The 20,522-nt window shown below is 39.0% G+C and overlaps 1 protein-coding gene across 1 annotated transcript in view; it reads right to left on the bottom strand.

Annotated features, from left to right (window-relative positions):
• lpar1 (lysophosphatidic acid receptor 1) overlaps positions 1-20,522 on the bottom strand; it is a 37,844-nt gene that overhangs the window by 8,193 nt on the left and 9,129 nt on the right. Inside the window, exon 2 of the mRNA XM_042508961.1 lies at positions 10,820-11,575. Within this exon, the coding sequence (XP_042364895.1) occupies positions 10,820-11,558 (739 nt within the window). The 5' untranslated portion in view covers positions 11,559-11,575. The remainder of the gene's footprint in view (positions 1-10,819; positions 11,576-20,522) is intronic.

The raw sequence follows: 20,522 nt of genomic DNA on the forward strand, positions 1-20,522 counted from the left end.
TGTTGAATGAAACATAAAAAAGCCTTAAAATCGACCCAAACCACAACCTATATTCTTGTCCGAATATTCTTGTCCAAGTGAGGCCAAAATAACAACCTAATACTCTTCTACATTCCTCTAGTTTCATATAACCAAACATTGATCCTGTCTGTTTTAAATGTAGTGTGAAATACATATATGTACAGGATGTTTATTCTGATTTTCCCCCAGAATGAGGAAGAAAACAGTCTTTGTGTGAAGTTATGACGTGCGAGGTTTCACCCTTGGAGTCTTTCATTTCCTCTCTCAAGCCATGGGCTTGCGTTACACCCTTCATCTAAGAAATGTCCCTTTGCTTTGCCCAAATGTGTGCAGTTTGCAGCTTTATTGCCACACGGTTCACAGAGGATAAAGCAGAGTTCTTGTTTATGAACAAAACAAATAGACCTTTTTGCCCTGTTGCTACTCGAAAATGCCACATGGAGGGAAGAGAGACTGGAGCAATGGAAAGGCAGTGGAGAAAAGTAAATAAACACGGCTCCAATGCAGGCCTGGAAACTTTGGAAATTTATGGAAGACTACATAGACATTTTTCAGGTTTTGATAGAGTTAGGAATTACAAAAGCAAGACACGTGTATGGGTGTTAGCATGGCAACAATGTCCTATGTGACACATTGTGACCATGTATGGATTACCGAATGGGGCTATCGGATACAGGCACAGGGGCCCAGAGTGTCATAGGGCCCCACTGGCCATCACTTGCAAAATGTCACTCATTAACATACCAACCAGAGAAAGGCACAAAGAGACAAAAGAACTACAAATAAGGTCAAAACAACCAAACAGAGACACAAATTTTTTTTTTTACTTTCCATGATTCTCTATCTATCTATCTATCTATCCATCTATCTATCTATCTATATCATTCCTAACTTTCATCTTTTTTTATGGTGGAAACAGACTTCCATACAAGAGAAAACAGAGGGCTATGGGAACAAAAATAAGGAAATAATAGAGACCAGACTATGACAATGAACTCCACACTCCCACAAAGACACAGATGCAAAACTGAGGGTAGACACGGACAAACACTCACATGTGCAGACAGAAACACACGCAAACACTCACTTCCATAATTGCACATGGCACAAAGATACATGGAGGAGCACTCCAACATGATGTGAAAACATTTGGATGGTGTTGAGAAAGCACTCGGAAAAACTGTCCATCCCATCAAGCTTAGCCTAACAATCACTATTAACCAGAAACAGGGTTTCACTTTCAGCGTTTAAGCCCTTTGCTTCATAATAACATGGTTAGAGGATCATGAGCAATGGTGTGGGTATTTTTCTGTCTCTGCACACCACCTCCTTTTTCAGATTAGGGAATGTGGATCTCTTTCTCAATCAATCTTGGTGTTTGTACAGAGAGGCTTTGCTCTAATGGCTGTCATGTTTCTTCCAATGAGAAAAGCATCTTTAAGAGGTTAATGACGCTGTTTTTCAGCATTACTGACGCATTGCCTCAATCACATGGAGTGGACTAAAGAATTCCATAAATATGAGGTTAAATAGCTTAAAGGATCATGCTGGTGCTTTTGCATGTTACTAGAAATGGCATGTTTTTTATTGCTGCCATCAGTTTCATGTTTCCAGTCATTCTGAGTGCTTTGGAAAGCAACTTGTAGAGATTTGAAACAAGAGATGTTAATGAACATTAGGTCATCCATTTTGGCTTCGTCAAAATTACATTAGTGGTAAGACACATGAAGATTTCTTGTCCATTGTAATCAAGGGTTAAAATCAAGATTTGTGAGGAGAGGGGCGCCCTTGTCCAGTCAGGTGGTGGTGGGGGAATTCCACAGACCTGTTCAACAGTTATCAAACTTTTTTTTTTTAAACAAAGTTTATAGAGACTATAGAGAAGACTTTATTTCAAAAAGACAGTGCAAGTAATGAGCATACATTGCCACAGAATCCCCGAGCATCCCTTACTGACACAGAAAGGGTACCTATGTGAAACATCAAAGTTTGACATGTACGGCCACTACCCAAGCGTCTGAATTTGATAAGTTGGGAGTGAGAATGTGTTGGATTGTTGGTAGAAGACATCTTGACTATAAATGTTTACGTGTACTCGTTTAGTACACCAAACCATCAGACCCAGTCTCTTCCTTGAGAAGGTACTTGCAGTCCTTTGATAATGTCTCGCTATTTCAGCTTTTGCTTCTGAGAGAAAACAGTCATTATTTTCCAGAGCACAAGAGGTCACTTGTCAGGATAATATTAACAGGTTATTTTACAGCAAGTCTTCAGACAAATGGCCAATGTGTTATTGTTCTGGTGAATTTAGTCTTTAGTCTAGTTTGTTTGCTACTACGATGTGTACTGAAATGAAGTGAAATCACCATAACTTTTCAAATGATATAAAAAATTGTAGGCTGTAATGACAATATTTTACTATATCAAGTGAAATATATAATTTCTATAATCCTGTACAGCCCTTTAAGTCTCTGATCCTCATAATGCTGTGTCTCTACACTTTGCTGATGTTTTCCACATGTAGCAACATACTTAACTCATTACAGAGCTTCAAATTCTGCTATCAGGGATTTTCATGTCGTCCTATTATTTCTCGTGTTTTCATGCCGGCTTTGGTTTCCACTAATGTGCAATTCTCTCAGGACCTTAAAAATGAATGAACACTTGATATTAAATTACTGCTCTCATTCCTCTGTATGCCTCACTGCCTTTCTTCCCATCAATCTCCATCTGCATCTCTCTATCTCATGCTCGTTTCCTGTCCCTCTTTTCCACTTTTTCCCCATCCTTGTATTGAGATCCTACTTCACTTCATTTCCCTTTTTTTCTCTTTGTCTTGACACTATCTCCCATTCATTTTTATCTCTTTTCTTTGCCACATCTTTCTGCAACCTGTCCTCCTCTCTACTCCAAAGTCTCTGTCTCAATTACTATTCAACTGTCCATCATTTTCCTAAACCAACCATCATCTGTGGTCATGACCATGATCCCACTGAACTAAGTCAGTGGACAGAAACCGTTATATATACTGTGAAATGGCTTCCCGTTTGTCCACAGAGGGATTTCTTTTCCCTCTCCCCTCTTTCCCACATCATGCACTTCCACACACACACACATTGGAGATTAGATAAAAGTTCACATTCAGCAGCTGAGTGTTTACAATTATTGATAAAGAGGCTTGCGGTATACACAGTGATGGAGTGTGCCAATGGTGTCACAGTGATCCAATGGTTCGAGAAAAAGGCTTTATACTGGAAGTACAGTGAGGCCTTTGAAATGGAAATAATGGACTTTTTCTGCTCTGCTAGAACATCCAGACTATGATATATCTGCAGGGTTTTTGGTCAGCAGTGACTCACTCACTTCCACCTTGCGTCTCTCTTTTTTTAATGTAAAAAGACAAAAGTCGACAGTGAAAACAAGAAACAATGCTCTACACTGGTGATGTTCAGAGGTGAGGTTTAGATTAAATCCAGATTGTTAGCCACAGCCAGGCCTCTTGGTGCTTTGGTCTCTGTCTTTTTAAAATAATACCAGTCTGTTTCTATCCTGAAATGGCTTTGTTGACAGAATTGTCTGCGTATGGTTGCATTTTTGTTTGCTAGCTTTTTGGTGTTACCTCAAGCAATGACCACAGATGTTTCCTCATTAGAATTGCCTCCTCTGTCTCAAAACAAATTCCTTTTCAAGGGCTGTTTTTGATTGACTGTGTCATACGAGTTACAGGTACTTTTTAAGGGAGATTTTATCTGGATAATACTTGACTGTATACTAAAGAAAAATGAAAACATGGCACTTCAGTTTTTGCTGCCATTTTTCACAGGCTTCAGTCAATGATCTAAAACTTTTTGTCATGCATTCATATTTCTTTCAATTTCCAATTTCCCAAGCTATTGCATCCACCTGAAAGGTGGAGCATATTACGATGCTAATTAAACAGCATGATTTAGCAGTACATCCAACCAGCCTCACAACTGCTGACCTCAGCAACAACACCAGCTCAGGACCTCCACATCCAGCGCAAGATTGTCTGGGACCAAGTGAAAAAATTCCCAAACTTTCAGAAACTGCCTTGGGGAAGTTCATCTGCATCGTTCTCAACAGGGTTTTGACCTGACAGCAGTTTTTCATCGTAAGCGACTTGTGTGGTTGTGAGGTCGGCTGGATGTACTGCCAAATTGCCTCAGTATGTTAAGATGCACAGTTGAATTGAGCTGTGGTTACAGCTTGATTAGGCTATTTATTCAGACTTAATATGTCCTTGTCTCGGTATAAATGCACTCGAGGGAAACAGATTTAGTGACATAAGTATGTCCGACTCCACCACGGTGGGTGGCGATATGCCCCCTTTCAGCTAGCTCCTAATGTACCTTCTTCCAACTGACCTATTACATCACATCCCAAACGAATTAGCAAGTAGCAAATAGGTTGCTTGTCAAACAGTGAAGAAATTGATAAATGTTCAGTGCTGTTGATACCTTTTTTTCTGTTTTTCCCGGCTTTCTTGTATAAATTCATGCTGTTTGACATGTCATGTGGATGGATTAGCTTAGAAAACAAGAAATGCTTACTAACAAATTTGAATAAATTTGTGACCGAAATTTGAGAGAAATATATTTATTGAGTGCATATAAAAGTCTTAAATCTTTAATTTAAACCCCTGAAATAACTATTAATAATAATTCTTTTTTTTGTTCAGTGTATTTGCAATTGTTCAATTGTTAATGCAGGCTTACAAATCTAGGATTACTCAAAATGCAGTAGGCGCAGCCCCTGGAGGCATTTAACGATGCTTAGGATGTTTGAGCTGTTTGAGATCAGCGTTTGCCAGAAACTAACAACTGCGGAAACAGGATTCACATAGACAGATGCTGCTATTGTGAGTGATTAGAAAAGCTGCACTGCGAACTGTAATTTCCTGCACTAAATGCTTCACACACACAGAAAACAGGTGACATTACAAGCCAGTCATGTTTCCATGCTGAGGGTTTTAGTAAGCTCTGATTGGTTCTGCTCTCTGTCAGCCAAAAGACACACATACAGTGCAACAGCAAAAAGAAAGTTTTTGTATGTCAGGGGTATGCATTTGTTCACTTTCTGTCTATGCTTTGAAATTAAGGCGAAAAAACTAGGAGTTTTTTATTTGTGAAACAAATGTAGGTCACTGATACGGCATCTGTGTGCATGTGTTTGGGCGATGGTATGTCTTGGCGCTCCACTCTGTCTGAGGATGCGAGTGCATACAACACCATAAGATAATCGAATCATTCACAGAAGACCCCTGCATTAGCCAACACCTGACACACACACACCCAATGACCAAGGGTCATGGTTAATTTCATGTTGCAGTTGACTCATAGAAGAGTGATGAAGAGAATCTCTGTTGGTGTCATTCAAACTTTTCAGTAGAGCACCAGTTAGTGAATGGACTAGCGAGACTGACTGTGACCCTCCTTGTGACAGCTTTTTAAACGGATCAGTATCAGTTGATTAGATTTGGTTAATGAATTTATGTAGGTACTGAAGGTATCTGCGATAAGCTGATATCTGCCGATGTAGTGAACAAGTTGATTTGTCGTTGTAGATTTGTTGCTTCCATAATGATGTCCTTACATCACTAATTCATTATTTGTCATTCAGTGTACTGTTTAAAGGCAGAAATCTTGAGTGACTTGTACAAGTCAAGTCAATTTTATTTATAAAGCCCGTCATCACAAAAATTTGCTTCAGCGGGCTTTACAGCATACAACATCCCTCTGTCTTTGGACAGAGGGATGTTGTATGCTGTAAAGCAGATTAGTAAAAACTCGCCAAAAACATCCTTTAACAGAGAAAAATGGCAGAAACTTCAGGAAGAGCAACTGGGGAGAGGTCCCTCTTCCAAGATGGACAGACGCGCAATAGATTAGACATGAAAATGCATACAGTATACTATACATTAAAGACCATAGGCTCCTGAGCAATAAAGAGAACCAAATGTATCCTTTTTCAATTAGCAGGAGCAAACTAGTAGTTTTGTCAATGCACTCTTTTTTTTTCCTTTTCAAAAGTAAACTTATCATAATACACAGCCCCCACAATACAGTGATTATATTTAAGCAGCCTATCTCAATGATATATTTTTTTCTTTTAACCATTTTCTGCAACTAAACAAAAACTAGTAAAAAGCATTAGGGTTCTATAGTGTGACCAAATGGTCGCATATGGGACTGTTTTTGGGGTTTTTTTTCCGAGTGTGTGAGCTAAAATTTCAAGTGGTTACATTTATGTGAGTTTATGGTGCAGAATGAATTTCTACCTGATGAGCTGATATATATAAACAGGACTATTGCAGGTTTAATACACATCAGCAGCTCCACGTTATATACTGCATGTCTGGTGTATGAAATGTCTCTATCCTCACTGTGCTTTATTTTTTTATACAGAATAATCATCTGGTCATATCTCCCACCACGTCCAGGTACAATCACACTCCCCCTTCATCTCCCTGCAATTTTTTTACTCATACATCTGAAGTGTCATCCAGCAACTGGAGCCTATGTATGTGCATCATCATATATGTGCACAAAAACAGGGACCTATTGGTGAAACCTTTTCTCCATACTCTATAAAAGGTCAAATACTCCATTGGGTACCCTCAAGGCAGAGGAAGGACTTTCCATTTGTATTTAAATACTGTTCCCACATGTGTATCCCTATCTCTATTATCTTTGGCAAAACACATCAACAGGCCGGATTTTGGTTTTGTTTTCCCATCATTGACTTAGTAAGTGCATCAGAGTTTGTGTGAATGGAGCCAACCTTGTGTCCCACTGTTCTTTATTGAGCCATGGGGCTCATGTGAGTGTGAGAGAGCACGGGTGTGTACACGCATGTGCCTGTGCTTATGGGCAAGTACATGTCACCAACTTTCAATGTCATCCTGTCCTCCTGAAAAGAAATCAGCCATGGCTGGTTTTACAACATCCTGAGAAGGACAAGTGGAGAGGACAGCAGGCAGCAGGGGAATACTTATCATCTGTTCAGCAGATGGAAGAACCTGGACAGGGAACTGCTGTGGGGTTTACTTTCTCGTAAAGCAGCAAAGAGTGAACTCATCTTAACCTTCCCCTAAGAACTCCTTATCGAAACCCAGGGCTCAATGATAACTTTAACCCCACTGGAGACTACTGACCTTTTTGTTTAACTTTTACTAGTGTTAGACAAAGAAAGGCAAAGAGGGATTTCTTTGAAATGAAATAGGAGATAAGAGTCCAAAAGATGTGAATAACTGATTGTACTGTAAATCTGACTGAAAAAAGAAACTACCTCCCTTCTTTCAGTACAAAAATGTTTTTTCTATCCTCCTTAGTGCTAAAAAAATGACCTCACTAAGAAACAGGAGTGGGTTCCAGTCTGTACCAAAACACATCACACCCTTGCTCAAAAGTTTCCAATAAGGGCTTGGCATCAGTAAAAAGAAACACGTGTGATGTGTTCAGGATTTCAAAACAATAATTATTAAAATGAGTAATACAGAAATTTTTTGAACGATGTTATAAATTAGAAAACTGTTCCTACCAACAGTACACAATCAGTTAAATGGTCCTTTGTAGCTGAAATATCTGGACATTTGTGTTGGTTTTTGGAACAGCATTTAAGGTGCTTTTGAGAAATCATTGGGAAAAAATGTTTAAAATATGCATATTTAATTTATTCCTTCTATCTGTCATGACAGTGCATGGATCAACCAAACTTGGGGAGAGATTTGTAGCAGCGTGTAGAGCTAATTAATAGCACTGACAATCTAAGAAAGACCAGAAAATAGTCAGGACAGTTTAGATCTGCATTTTAGATCCATAAAATTAGCTTACATGTGGGTTACACAAGGGACTTCCACTGCGGGGGACATTGCCATCAGGATGGAGCTTTAAGTTTTAATTCCCATGGAGCAGATGATGAGTGGACAACAGGATGTCTGAAACCATTAGAAATTAATATAGATTTTTTGTTCCATGCAATCTAGAGAAGAAGTGTCATTTTGGACATTCACACATTCTTTGGACTAACAGCTGTTGAAACCACTAATGTAGGACATCTGAGCTGTTTTAGTTGTATGGATAGCTCCTGTGGAAGAATGTGCATATATATATAATCATGCACACACAGTTATAGAACAGCAGCCCTTAGCAAAAATATGTCCCGCCAATAGAACAGAAAATTGTTGAACCTCGATTTAATCAAAGTAGTCCACTAAACCCATTTGGAAACACAGCCAAAAAGCAGCAGTAGTTTATTTGCTTAGTACAGGTGATGTCACTTCTGTCAGTGTGCTGCAGAATACTTTGTGTTTACATGAAAACCTTCCATTTCTAGATCCATCTGTAGATAAAGTTAAGCTTTTGTGAATTATAATCTCACACTGTCACGTCATTGACTCCTAGCCAGTCCTTTACTTGCAGAATCTGATATTGTGCAACTCTGAGATAGGGCGTATTCTGTTTAATTTTGAAGGAATCCTCTACCGTTTCAGTATGAAGTCACTCAACAGCATTTGGAACATGTTTGCATTTATTTATAGGGTTATTTTTCAAAGATAGCAGTGAGTGTTAGTGGATGACTCAGACTTTTCTCTGCAGTTGTATATGGGACACTGAGAAAAGGGTAGGGCGAGCTCCAAAGACACATGGAGTTTTAAACTTTCATTCAGTTTAAAGAAATCAACTCACATGCTTATTAATATATTAATTTACTTCATGGTCAGTCTTTCTCTGTGCACCCTTTAACCATGAAGAGGCACAGAAATATCTCTAAATACGACTCTAAGACTGCTGATCTAAGAGGCAGGTTAAATAAGTAGAAACAAAACATCTCCACGCAGCTGAAAATGTATGTCCTCCAGTTTTATAGGCTGTCCAATGCTTTGGATTAAGTTTGAAGTAAAGACAACAGAGGCAACAGGATGAGATAACACAGCACATAGGAGACAAATCACACAGAATCCTTTGGTATGTTTTGTCTAGGACCAACACATCCTGCTTCCAGGCAGCAACAAGTACTTTTCCCACAATTCAGACACTCCAACTTGCTTAACACACGACACTGAGTTAGTGTGCCAATGTGTTGAAATGTAAAAACCAGCTTTGCTTCCACTTATTACAAACCACTACATAGTGGGAAACATATCTCAGCTGAATGCTTGGACATTAAACTGTCAGACTGCACACAGAGCTCAGCTTGAAAATAAAACAGGCACTGTTGCATCAGAAGGGAGCGTTGGACTGCTCATCTTCGACTCTGCTCATCCCTCTCTACTACTTGTATGTTAGAAATGTAGCAGTAATAGATAACATGAGTTTTTAGCTTGACTAGGTTATCAAACAGCTAAAGTGATGCTTATGGGCGATGTGTGGCAAAAACCTCAGCTCCATGTGTATTTCCCTTTTAGTCAAGTAAAATTGCAGCTCTCAGGCCTGCTTCAAGATCAACAATGAAAGACAGACACAGGCACAGTGATGTTATATAGGCCACACCCCATCACACAGCTGATAGCAATTAGGTAAACATGCTTCACCACCAGGGTGAGCAAAAGTAATCAGGAGGCCAAAGTGGAAATACTCAGCCATGGTGACTGCTTATTTCACTCATGATATGGCTTGTAGTATATAAAATACACCATATAGACATGTTTACAAGGTTAAAAACTTGAGTTTGATTAGAGGAGTTTTTAACACAGCATAGCATCTGTTCATTTGGAGAAAAGAAAACTCTCAATGTGATATCAAGCTGCTAATTAATGAAGTCATGGTCAGATCTAAGATTTGAAGTGTCAGGGCCCCCCTTTGGCTTTCACTTGAAAAATGTCTTAAATTAACATACTGACATAGAAAAAACTCAAAATGATCACAAAGAGACACAAAAAAGACAACAAAGAGATTAAAGGAACTGCAAAGAGACACACAACAACCACAAAGGCGCAAAATTACCCCAAAGGGCCCCAAACAACTACAACAAGAACCACAAAACAAACCACAAAATGACAAAAAAAGACACATAAATACCTCAAAGAAACACAAAACAACCTCAAGGAGACACAAAATGACCACAAATAGACACAAAACTTCTACAAAGTTTGTGTGTCCAGTGGCCATGTCTCATAATATGCCCATGGTTAAAGGCAACACATTTAAAGGCTTGTATCGGGATGTCATGAGATTATCCACAGGCTCCTTTCTCGTCTCACCCTAAATCCTTTCTGAGTATTTTCCCACCAAATTTGCAGAAGTGGGTACCTGTTTCATCTCCACTTTCATTTCTACAGGAAATAAAGAAACTTATTTTGCTAAAAAAGCTTCGATAACAGTTATGCAAACATCCTCCATAAACTGAGGGGCTAAAACAGGTTTAAAGTTCGAACTCTCATGATCTTTTACACATTATGGTCAACAAACAAAATTAGTTAAACTGCTATGATAGCAATATTCCCGTCAATTTCAGATTTTCACCTAGGACAGCTGCATGATATGGGGACAGGGTTGGCTGAGATTATGTATTTGAGGCTTACAGTCGTGCTAGGCAGACACTGTGTTTGTGTTGAATGATACAGCGTCACAGACAGACCCATCAACAGATTCATTGTTCTGCTGCTGCTGCTGATTTCAACTGCTGCACTCACTGCTGTAGATGTAGCTTGCCAGATAGAGATAGATATAGCATAAATACAGTGGATAGATAACTAGATAGAGATAAACAGCTAGATAGAGAAGAATAGCCTTATAGCAAGATAGCTTGATAGACAGACAGAATATATCTTCCTTACCCAACACAATCACCACGGTTTTCAGCAGAGACATCATCGTATCTCGGTTGCGCCTTGGTCCTGAGCTGTGCCGCGACATCCTCATGGTCCTCTGCCGCACATAGACGAATATGTGGGCATATAGTGTCACCATGACAACAAAAGTCACTAGGTTAAACACTGCCCAGAAGACCAAGTAGGAGTTGCTGTAAAGCGGCGCCATGTTGGAGCAAGACTTAATACTACAGATACAGTTCCAGCCCACGCTGGGGATGGCGCCCATGACTATGGACATGGTCCAAATTATGACAATCACCACCACCACACGCCGGTTACTCATGCGCGTGTGTAGCTGCATGCGGAACACAGTGATGTGGCGCTCGATGGCGATGGCGAGCAGGTTGGCCACAGACGCTGTCAGGCTAGTATCAATCAAGCCCTGGCGCAGCAGCCATGTGGAAACAGTCAGACGTCGTGTGTTGGGTCCCGTATTGAACATCAAGTAGAAGTAGGCCAGTCCGGCAAAGAAGTCAGCAGCTGCCAGGTTGGCCATCAGGTAGTAGATGGGGAAGTGGAATCTCCTGTTGACGTAGATGGCGATCATCACCAGAAGGTTGGCGAGCATGATGAAGATGCACACAGTGATGCCCAGGCCCATCACCAGCCTGCTGACTGTGTTCCAGTCAGTAGCAAGGTACTTGCCACTGCGGTTGTAGAAGAAGGCAATGGTCTCGTTGTAGTAGCACTGTTCGTCATCCATGGTGGCAGAGGTGCTTTCTGAAAGGAGAAAGCATTTTAGATATGCTACAATAGATTTTTCAATTTGTGTGACAGTTATTAACATTTTAATTGAACAAGGTGATGCTCTCATGAGAACGGTGTACCCCTGAATCTGTTGCTATATGTTAAGGAACTAAAGAATTAATTAAAAAAACAAGGTGTTTTTTTTTATTATATGCACTGTTCTGTAACACTTTTTTTTCAGTAGGTCACATCTGGTTGTTTTCCTTTACTTGGCAATTGAACCTTACTGTATAAACTTGTGATGTTTGAAGATAAAAAGCTAGATTTAAATAAGCAATGGGGGAAAATGCTGTACTGAAAGACCAGGTTGTTTAGTCAAAGAGTTTGGCATACATGGAAATTTAATATAATCATATTACAGTGAAAATGAAACATAAAACCCAAAGAGACAAAATATTCCCAAAAATGGGCAAGCTGTCTGTGAAGTGTTGAGGTTCTCTTAGGAATTGTACATACTTATCAGTGTGTGTACAAAGTGTGGACATTTTGGCAAGTTCTCACTTCTTCAAAGGCCTGTTTGACGGTTATGTCTTAGTTTTGAGGTTCTGGTTATAATAAGTTTTGGTTAAGTTTGTGTTCAAATGCAGCACTCTAATGAATGCTACAAGGGACATGGGCACGTAAAGACCAGGTGGGTTACGTTACTTTTGAAATATTCTTTAAGAAAACCTTATATTGTTGTCTAAAATCCACTGGAGTTGGTCTACTGGTCCACTCACTCAGGAGAGGAAGAGGAAGGGTTGGCTTTAATACTGCTAGGTTCCTATGGCTCACTGTTGGCTTGCTTTATTAATTAAACTCAAGCAATGCAAACATGACATGCATATATGTATGTGTGTATAAAATTCATGCCTTTGAATTATGAAGCCACCTTTTACAGTTCAACAATTTGCAGTATTTTTGAAGGATCACCTGTAGGAATCAACAATTAAAACCATGAAACCACCAACTGGCTATAACACAGCAGAAAGTGTACTTTAACTTTTAAGGTTTGAATAATGAAAAATGAAAAAATAGTTCTTGCAGTGCATGCATTTACATGGATTAAGGGCACCAAAACTAAATCTGTCTACTCTAAATAGACTGGCCTTGTGTCTGTCTTTCTGAGCGCATGTCCTACTTTTATGCTTCCATCAAGAATGAGTTAATCCATATTTTCTTGAAAAATGCATATATTCCTCTTTCATAACACCCAACACAAAGCAGTGCTTTAGGAAACGTGGATTTAAGCAGGTTTCTCAAGAAAAGAAAAAAAATCCCCATTGGATTTCGACTCAGAATGATTAGTCGTCGTGTGTGTGTTTGTGTGTATTGTTGAATCAGTGTTTCATACAGAAAACAGCCATCGTTAAGACATGAACGGTAGCTTTATTAGCGCAAAAGGTCTCAAACGATTGTTGGAAACAAAACATGTATTGTCTACAAGTCACAGTTTCCAGCAGCACTACATAAGTGTGGTGTGTGTGTGTGTGTGTATGTGTGTCTGCTCTGTGTGTGCAGCTGCTTATGTATCTATGTTTGCTGTGCGAATAAATCCCAGTGTGATATGAAACTAAAACATGTTTTTTTTCCCGCATCTGGTGGGTTTTTACGAGTTTTCCAGCATTGAAAAAGTGCATCTGAGGAAACAGAGAAAATTAAGCGGCAACAGCAGCTACACGACACTTAGAGTCAACTCACACACACACATAAACAATGCTCACAGGAACATGAGTGTGTGTATAATAAGCTCCAGTCCCACACAGATGCTGGCTGGTCTCTCTCATACACCCCAGACCGGAAACAGGACCTCAGGGCTAGAGTAGGGGAGTGCGTGTGTGTGTGTGTGTGTGTGTGTGTGTGTTTAAGTAAGACATAGACAAAGAGACAGAAGAAGGTAGGGGATGAGGAATTAAAGAATAAGCATTAGATGTTCTGTGTCAAAGATCAGTTTTTTTGTGGAAATCCTCCTGTCTCAATTTACCTTCTAACATGACCATCCAAATCCTCTAAGCCTGCTTTTCTCTCTGCAGTGACACAGCAAGAACTGCCAAAACTGAACTGCAAACATGAGGGATTTTTTTTTCTTCTTGGACTAATCTGCAATGTTGGAAAAACCTTCACCTTTCAAAAATTCACATGAAAAATAAGGGATACTCCTGGGAAATGAGGCAGTGTTGAAAGCTATGAAAGCTGAAGTTTGCCAGAAATATTTTCCAACTCCTGCACCTTTGACTGCTGAGGAGCTCTAAATCTTATTGGTAATATACTGTTTTGACAGCCATGATATACATGACATGTTACATAATGTTAGTTTTACCAGTAGCAATAACCCATAATTTGGTTCCTGACTGCTTTTGTTCCATATAACCCAATGCTATAAATTCTAAATTTAGCCCATTTTTATATGTAATCCAAGCCAAAAGCAATACTGTCCATCAGCTATACAGTAGACTGGCTCACAATGTTTGCAGTGTACAATATTTTTCTATTCTTTAGCCAAAACGGGTGTGTATTAGGTATGGCTGTGCACCAATAACAGTATAAAGGAAGTCTTAATCAATTAAATAAACGGTTTTCTGGGCTCTGTTTACATGTCCAATTTCCTGAGGCAGGCTGATTAGGGACTCCATCTGCAGCCATGTTTGCTTGGAGTGGCATTTAAATGTTATTTCATTCACTGAAACAGCAATGGCACATTCTATTAGCTGTATTGAATTATTGCTATATTGTGCTGCTCCAGACAAGCCGGATGTATCTGCTTAATTTCTGCTTGCTGATTTTTGTAGAGACATCTCAAAAATAAACACAGACCACTAATCATAATAATAGGGACACTTTCTGTTTGTATGATTTACTGAGTGTTCATATTTGATTGATAACAAATGTTTGCATTAGAAGTACAGAAATGTTGTCTAGATTCTTGCAGATTTTTATTTTTTTTTTTTTACAAAATACTAAGGATTGTTTCTCAGTTTGTCAAGTGTCTTAAAACAACAGTCAGGTACTCATATGCTGAAACTCTTCAAGTCATAACTACCACTTGGTGATGACTGTTTGTCTATATGTAAGTTAAAAGGGTTTCCTGTCCATCCAGACAGCAAACAGTTTGCATCATTTAATCAGTTCAAAATTAAGATTAACATCCCCAATTCTCTTTTTTCAGCACTATCTCCAAATGAGACACTGTCAAAGATAAAATTCCAAATTTTGAAACCATGCCACAGATTTGCTCATTCTTTGAGCTCCTGAAGCTTCCTCAGACTCTAACCGTCTGACAAGGATCAAACTTAAATCAGTTCTGTGTTTGAAAACCATCCATTACACTGTGTTTTTAACAGACTCAGAAGCTCATGTAATGAGCGACTCAGCATGCCTCATTCTTAAACAACTCAGAAGGTCTTTTGTTCCAGCAACCGAAAGATTTTTAATGAACACTTTTATTTGAGGTCTTAGCTGTCGATCATGTCTCAAATGGCTTCTCGTGGTGTTATTTATTTGTTGTATTTTGCATTTGAAGTTGTTGTGTTCTGTGAATGCTCTGTGTACATTGTCTGTTGTCTGCAAGATGTTCCTGGTGACAAATGAGTTTCCTCATTGGGGATTAATAAAGCTTTCTAATCTACTATTTTGTCTATCTATTCACAATTTCAGTGTGCACTAACAACTGGGGAAAAAAGCCTGATCCAATGAGCTGAATCTTGAGGTGTCTGATGACATCTGAAATGAAGACTTCTCAAGAATTCAAACTGGCTCAACTGATGTGAGGTACAAATTGATTCAATACAAAGACTCCACCCAGACTACATCCATAGACTCTATTAATTGCATCCAAATGTATTCGTCTCTTTCCCCATAATGTGACAGATGCAAAGTTGGAGAGGGCTCTTTAACACGTCTTTTCTGGCTTTCTCCATAATTACATAATCACTGGTGTGAAATATTTCAGTGGTCCTCAAGGGTCTGTGGGAGGGATTTTCCCACTGACCCACAACTGGCACTCTGTAGATGTTCTGTTTTTTAACTATACATCTGATGAGCAATTGGCACTGTTGGACAAATTGGAAACTGCCAAGAAACTGATTCTAACCAGCTGGAAATCACCAACACCCTGCTGCTTTCAGAAGTTGCTCAACAAAATGATCAAACTCATACAAATGGAGAGAATAGTGCTGCAGCACTAAAGCATCCAATTGATTTTTGAGTGTATGGTTTATTGACTATCTCAAAGATAAATAGGGTTATCAATAACTGTGTATGTCTGTCTTTCAGCTGAACTCTTGTAATATCTGACTATGCAACATCTTCAAAAATGGCTTACAAATAATTTATACTGCATACACAGTCTGTCTGGTAGCTTCTCTTACATGTTTCTTGTGCATTAAAGTGAAAATTTAAAAAGAAAATGAAAAGAAAATCTATTACTATGCCTAAAATGCAGCTTAAAAACATCTACAAAGAACAAAGAGGGAATTTTCTACTAAAAACACTATATCTAAGACTGCATAAATTAACTTAAGATATGACCATATATACATTTATGTAAAGTGGTGCATACAAAAAATAAAAATAAAATAAGAGTAAAACTTTAAGCAGATGTTATTCCTACATGTGCATTAAATGTGTTATAATGGGGTCAGAAATTAGCACAAGTCAGTGTTCTACAATCTGACTGGATTTTCCTGTTTGTGATGAGTTTGTTGTTTCCCCTTGTTTTGTTTTTTTTTTTTTTATAAATTTACAGAGGGCATTATGAAACCTGCATGTGATTTTGATGTTTTTAATCACTGTATCTACCAAAACACTAATGACGAATAGATCCACAATGATGGAGTCCCTACTACAATAACCACCCCAGATGAAAGCTCATTTGTTCTGTTTGTCATCTGTGGTTTATGGCCATTAAACGTCTGGAGGGAGCAGTCGCCTGGGTATTAGATGCCTGAGGCCACTCGTCAGTACTAGAAAGTGGAGGAAGTGTCAGTGGCCTCTCAGTACACATTCCCAAAACTTTCATCAGACCCTTGGAGCCTGCAGAGAAAGATCCAGTCATTGTGTGTGCGTGTGTGTGTGTGTGTGTGTGTGTGTGTCTGTATGTGTGCGTGTGTGTGTGTGTGTGTCTGTATGTGTGCGTGTGTGTATCTGTGTGTATGTTTGCAACAGCCGGTGGGTGGGTTTTGCAAAAGGGAAAGATTGCACAAGAAAAAGGATACAAAAAAGGGGGATTTTAGATTTCTGTGTTCCCGCACCTGGGTGTGTATATAAAAGGAAAAGTTTGAATGACTAAGTTGTTGAAGCATTTTGTTCTCTGTCTGTAACACCCGGGGTTCAACACATTGTACACACACACTCCTGAACTTTCCTCTCCCCCTAACAGACACACACTAAAATGCTTGCTGTGCTTGAGTGTGTGTCGACACACTCTCTTCATGCTTGTTAGAAATGTGTGATAAAGTCTGGCTGTGTGGTGAGAGAGAAGAAAGGAGAAAGTGTGTGTGTGTGTGTGTGTGTGTGTGTGTGTGTGTGTGTGTGTGCGTGCGTGCTTGCGTGCGTGTGTGTGTCTAACAGGCTTTGAAAGGACCACCCTGGAATACATTCAAGTGAGGTCATAACTCAAGTATCAGTGTCTGCATCCGTATATTCATATGCCTAATTAACACACATACTCAATTGTCGTCCCTTTCTTACAGACAGTCATACATGTTTCGCCTGTTGTTTGCAAAATAAATCCACCTACATTTAGATATACTATAAACAAATATTTAGCACAGGTTTTTTTGTTTATTTTTTCAAATGTTTTCACTTCAGCCGAACAAGACCCTTTCTTATAAGATGATATTTCTAGATCCACTGAGTTGTCATGCTTGCAGCTGCGTGAGACTGCACAGCTCATTACACCCCACAAATCACTTTCCCAAAATGAAATGGCTTCATGTCATTGCAATCTGTGCTTTAGATTTTTTTTTCTTTTGTGCACATGGATATGTTGGCCCAAGTGGTGTTTAAATAACCACAAATACATAATATGAAATTTGATGGAATTGTGGTGACTCATTTGGATGTTATGAATGTATAGGTAGACAACAACATCCAGCATCTGCCCCCCCCCCCCCCAAAAAAAAAAAACAAAAAACAACAGAATGATAGTATAAATATCCAAAAATGACTTGTCTGTACATACAATTGACAAAGTTGTCTAGCAGCTATAGTGATTATGACTGGAGGAGGTAATGTGATATTATTATGAAAGGCTGATGTGGATGGATGTCAAAAAAACATCTGACTGTAACATGGGAGACTGCTGTTTGCTCACCAATTCCTATCAACAGTCAAATGGAGGTTTCTTTTAACTATGACCACAGACATTGCCTGACTGTAACCACATGGTTTTTACTGTAACCATGGCGACAAACATCCCCTAAACTCAACATACAAATGACTTATATTGTGCTTTTTTTTTTAGAGAACTTGCTACATATATATTCTTAAAGCCTGAGACAAAAATATTCAATGTTGATGTGGCGTTCAGTTCTTACTGTATTTTGTACTGAACCTTAATCTAAGATCAACAGTGAACCGTGCCCTATCACTCGAACCATTCAGCCGTAGATAAGTCTATTTTTCTTTTCATTTTGTTTATAGTAAGTGCCACTTTAAAAAGTGTATTTAAAAAATCCTCCTATTTTAGGAATAAAATATTTTTTTAAGTGATTATCTCAAAACAATCTTCTAAGAACTTGGATCATTTCCAGGTCTTGCAGTGTGGACAAAACAAAGACGGTTCCAAGAACGATGCTTTTAGAACTATTGAACTATTCATCAACTAATGATGAAAGCCAGATGGCCAAAAACGTTTTGTCTTCTTGTCTTCTATATATTAAGACCTTTTCCCGTTGAGAGCCACCCACCTCTGGCATCATTAGTCAATATAATAAGCGAAGTGGAAACTCTACATGTCAGTTCATCTTTGAGTTTTGTCATCATTGGTCCAACACATATTGAGATAAACTGGCTGGGTTCATTCAGAAGTTGCATAATTTTCAGACAGTAGACTAGACCGTGGTCTGCTCCCAGTTTCTCAACAATCCATCATACAACCTTCTGGTTGCTATTGCTAACACAGTCCTGAGAGGAATAAAGCTTTAAGTAGAACACCACTGACCTTCACATTTGACATGTTATTCCTATGCATAGAGAATGTTTAGTCTGTAGAGAACATTTATTGGTGTGTGAGACTATCACACTGATGTCTAGTTTCAAAGTGAATTATTGCGATTTTCACTTTTTATGGAGAACAGAATACATCTCCTGACTATGGAACTCAAAAATATGATAATATGAAGCTCACTTCAATGCTTAAGTTAAAGACAAAAATGCTGTTTTATAACCAGAAGTGGTCCCTGCAGTTTTTCAGCATAGTGTCCTGCAGTAAATCCTTGGCTCTGTAGTTTCTAGCGCTGTAGAATTATCTATTTAAAAAATAAAGGCACTAAACATCAAGCATTATCACACTTATGCACAAATTATCATACTAAATAATGACTCCTTTATACATATCTGGGGCATGGTGAGGATTTTTAAAGATTTAAAAAGTATTTTTAGTGTTGAAAATAAATCATCCACACTGCAGAGTTCAGATGTGCAGCATTTCTTAAAGCAGGCTTTGATGTGAATGGGTTATGAATGATGGAGGTAACATCTGAAAGTGATAGAAAGTCTCTTCACTGAATGCTTGCAAACTGTCGATTCTGCTTTAACATGAAACTGCCTGTTGAATAAGGACTATACCTCAGATTAGTTAGTTAACAAACTAATTCTTAACTGTTTTTTGGATGATTCTTCACATGACAAATACGTGGCTGAAATGTCCAGGACGTGATACAGTATGACAGACCTGGGTCAAGGGTTCCTGCTACTTCCTATTAGTTTAACAATCCTGGTTTACTTTGCCAAGATGATTTATGAGCTATGTTCTAGTGCAACAGGGGTATAAAGATTTCAATTCTGAATGTGAGCCTGATGCACAAATTCCCACTTGGCACTGTTGTGGCAACTTGGGTATTACATGTCCGACAAGTGAAACTGGGAAAACTTTCCACACTTCTTCCATCTCTCCTCTCACTTGTCCTCCTCTGCAATTATGTTCCACATATTGTTCTATTTCTTTTGCTCCATTTCTCCTTCTTATTTGTCATCTCTCCCTTCACCCTGTTTCCATACTTTCCAAGTTCATCAACAATCCTTGCACCTCACCGTCTCTCTGCTCTGCACCACTCTTTTTCTTTCCTCTCCTTACCTTTCCTCTCTTCTTCTCCCCCTTCAACTCATCTGCCATCACCTCTCTTTTCCTCAGCTTTCCTCTCCTGTCTCCTCCTCTCCATCTCATTCCTCCTCCACCTCCCCCCATCTCCTCAATGCCAACTCTCCACACAATGTGCCCATTGTTTCCGTACTCCCACCCCAGAAAGCGGAGAAACAGGACTTCTACAACTCAGAATACACACACTCACACACACACACATAGGCTTTCATTCTCTTACTTTCTCTTTAACATCACGCGCGAGTGCACACAAACCACACACACACTTGCACACATAGTTTCAAACAGTTGCCGCGGAGCGGCAGACCTCAGCACAAGGGCTGGATTGAGAGGTGGTGCTGAGTCATGTGTGACTGCAGCCGTGACGGGCTGATTCATGGCTCGTCAGTGGATGATACCTCTCTAACCACTTAAGCACTTCCATCTCAGCACAGGAAACCTTAAACTGACACATGTTCAGTCATTAAATGTGATGACTAAGATAGAAAAGAAAAGAGTAGAATAGAACAGTATAAAATAGGATTAGTCACATAAACTGGACCATATTTGACACAAATACTTAAACTGTAAAATAGAATAGAAGATAATTAAGTAAATCATGATTAGTCATGCAAACAAGAT

The sequence above is a fragment of the Plectropomus leopardus genome, chromosome 20 (assembly GCF_008729295.1).
Source record: "Plectropomus leopardus isolate mb chromosome 20, YSFRI_Pleo_2.0, whole genome shotgun sequence".
Lineage (NCBI taxonomy): Eukaryota > Metazoa > Chordata > Actinopteri > Perciformes > Serranidae > Plectropomus > Plectropomus leopardus.